The sequence below is a fragment of the Triticum dicoccoides genome, chromosome 2A (genome assembly GCF_002162155.2).
Source record: "Triticum dicoccoides isolate Atlit2015 ecotype Zavitan chromosome 2A, WEW_v2.0, whole genome shotgun sequence".
Classification (NCBI taxonomy): Eukaryota; Viridiplantae; Streptophyta; class Magnoliopsida; order Poales; family Poaceae; genus Triticum; species Triticum dicoccoides.
In genome coordinates, this window is record NC_041382.1 from 474,056,311 (window position 1) to 474,058,992 (window position 2,682).

At 54.1% G+C, this 2,682-nt stretch overlaps 1 protein-coding gene across 1 annotated transcript; it reads right to left on the minus strand.

Annotated features, from left to right (window-relative positions):
• Positions 1-427: 427 nt before the first annotated feature.
• LOC119354944 (transcription factor BHLH156-like) lies at positions 428-2,235 on the minus strand. The gene is made up of 3 exons (XM_037621712.1): positions 1,646-2,235; positions 1,126-1,527; positions 428-814 (listed from the first exon to the last, which is right to left on the minus strand). Exons 1-3 carry the CDS (start codon positions 2,144-2,146, stop codon positions 701-703), a joined length of 1,017 nt encoding a protein of 338 aa, XP_037477609.1. The 5' UTR covers positions 2,147-2,235; the 3' UTR covers positions 428-700.
• Positions 2,236-2,682: the final 447 nt, after the last annotated feature.

Below are 2,682 nucleotides of genomic sequence, written 5' to 3' on the forward strand. Positions count from 1 at the left end.
GATGTCACTGTTCATATGCATATTACCAAGGAAATTAGGATGTTGGGGAGGGCCCGGGCCCTGGCTGGCCCCTCTGTGCCTCCGCCACTGGATAAGTGTATATGCAGCAATCTGTACAAGCGTCTGCGCTTATACCGTGTTAAAAAATACTCTGCATTGTACAAGGGCCAATATAACTCAGAAGTCAGAACCAGGAAGTTACAACATGGAAATTATAAAAGACAGAACCTACTTAATCGCTTACCTTTACTGTTGAGTCCCTACCAAAGTGAACTTTGCAGTCCTAGTTTATAATCCGTGTCATGGTCTCGATCGAGCACTTGACCGATGCCTACGTGCTTGAATGCGAGCGAATGAGTTACGGAGTGAGTGTGTAACTGGGTACACTGCATATATACCATGGGCAAAAATTGTGTACGAGTGTCTGTTCATGGCACGGCATAGTTGAGCGAACGATAGTGCATCACAGTCACAGGCGGCCATAGCTAGCGTTTGTTACCGTCAATTGCTTGATACATTTAACGGCGCCGTTTGACCAGCCATGCGGGCCGGGCGACGGCCCTGGTCGACTGAAGCACAGCAGCGGTACAACTCGGCCACTTTCTGTAGTACTCAGTTACGGATCGGACGGACAGGGACAAACCAGAGGACACGCCACACGCCACACTACTAACAACACATGATAATGACGACACGTGGCTTAGCAGATCTCCGACGTGGCTTCTGGCCGGAAGCCCTCGCTGAGCAGCGCCGCCATCACCCACAGCTTCACCGTGCGGTCGCTGATCATCACCTCCTCCCTTGCTTCACTAACCTGCACACACGCACGGCGATACCACATCAGTACAACTAAGTATCACTCGTTTGGAGCCCTGGAATTCCATGCACAGAGAGAGCATCACAGTTTCTAGAGGAATCAATCGAGAGAAAAATTCATACTATACTACAAGTACGTAGTATAGATATGTTCTTTCCGTCCGAGTTACTTGTCGCGGAAATGAATAATGATTATTTATGGGAGTCGTTGCTTGCAACTAAAAAAGATGTATCTAGATATATTTTAATTTTAGATACATTTTTTTATCCATTTTGATAACAAGTATTTTCAGACGGAGGGAGTAGTACCTTGAGTGTGAGAGTTGACACGACGCGGTCCGACGAGCAGCCGAGGTTGGAGCTCTCCACCAGGAAGCCGGCGAGGGACTCGACGGCCGCGCAGAGAGGCGCCGCCACGCCGTCCCGCCGCTCGCACTCCACCGTCACGAAGAACCGGCCCTCGCCCACCTGGGCCGCGCTCACTAGCGTCACCCGCGCGCCGCCGCCCCCTCTGGAGCTGCCGCTGTTCCCCTCGTCGTCGCCGCCGTTGCGGCCGTGCCGGCGGCCCTGCTTCTGCTGCAGCTGCTGCCGCCGGCCGGCCAACCCCGGCCGCGCCTCGAGCGTCGCCACGTCCTCCTTGAGCTTCCTGGCGTGCGACTGCAGGTTCTTGACGTACGCCACTGCGTCGGCGATGATGGAGGCCTTGTCCATCTGGAGAGGAAAGTGACGCGCGCTCCCAGTAAGAATTGGTGTGTACTCCACAAACTGTTTCTATCGATCACGACATGAGAGGATCCTGAGTAGTACAAACTAGAGTAGTAGTACTAACCTTTGTGATGTTGGGGACGAGAGCTCTGAGCTCGTATAGCTTCTCCTTCATCCGGAACCTCCTCTTGCGCTCCGACACGATGGTCTTGGAGCGGTCTCGCCTCTTCCTCGTCCCCGACAGGTCGCTGTCGTCGCGGCTGGGCTCGAAGCCCGCGCCTTGCTCCCCGGAGACAGGGCTGATCACGTCGTCGTAGCTGCAGGGGTGGTCGTCCGGGGACGCGCCCTCGCATTCCTGCCGCCATGCCTGGTCAGCAGCAGCAGAAGCGCCCACCATGTCGTTGTCGTCCCCGGCGCCGCCGCCGCCGCCACCACCGCCGAACAGCTCGTCGCCGAGATGCATGAGGTCCTCCATCCAGGCGCCATCGTCGGCGGCCGGCTGCACCGCGAGGAAGCCGGCGTCGTCGCCGTGGAAGTGCATCGGGTCAACGTCGAAGAAGCCCGGGCCGATCATGAGGTGCTCTTGGTGTGGCGACAAATGCAGCAGCCGCTGGTGGTGCTCCATTACCGATTCGATTGGGTACGGCCGGTGGTGGGTTATCTTGGTAAAGTGATTGAGGCAAGGCGGGCGGGAGCTCCGGTGGGTGCCGCGCTTTTTATATATAGCCCTCGCAGCCTTTTGGATGTGGAAGGAATCTTGTTTGGATCCAGTTTGTGCTGCGCCCTACTATATGGAATTTACAGCGGAGGGGAAGAAGATGGTGGTGATTGGAGGGGGTTGTTTATGCCGTCGACGGCCAGCCAGCGGTTTGACACGAAGCAGCTAACCGTATACTACTACAAAATGTTGTTAACAGGCATGAACTGAGCACCTCCCCATGGATCGATTAGATGCACAACAGATTAGATTAGATTAGATTTTTTTGCGGGAAAGATTAGATTAGATTAGGGTGACACTTGAACAATTTTCTTTTAATCAAGGTTAACTGCTACTAGTGCATGGGAATCGATACTAGTACTCCCTCCGTCCGGATTTATTAGGCCTAAAGACAACTTCTCTTAGACCAAGACACATAGTAATTTGCTCACATTAATTATTCC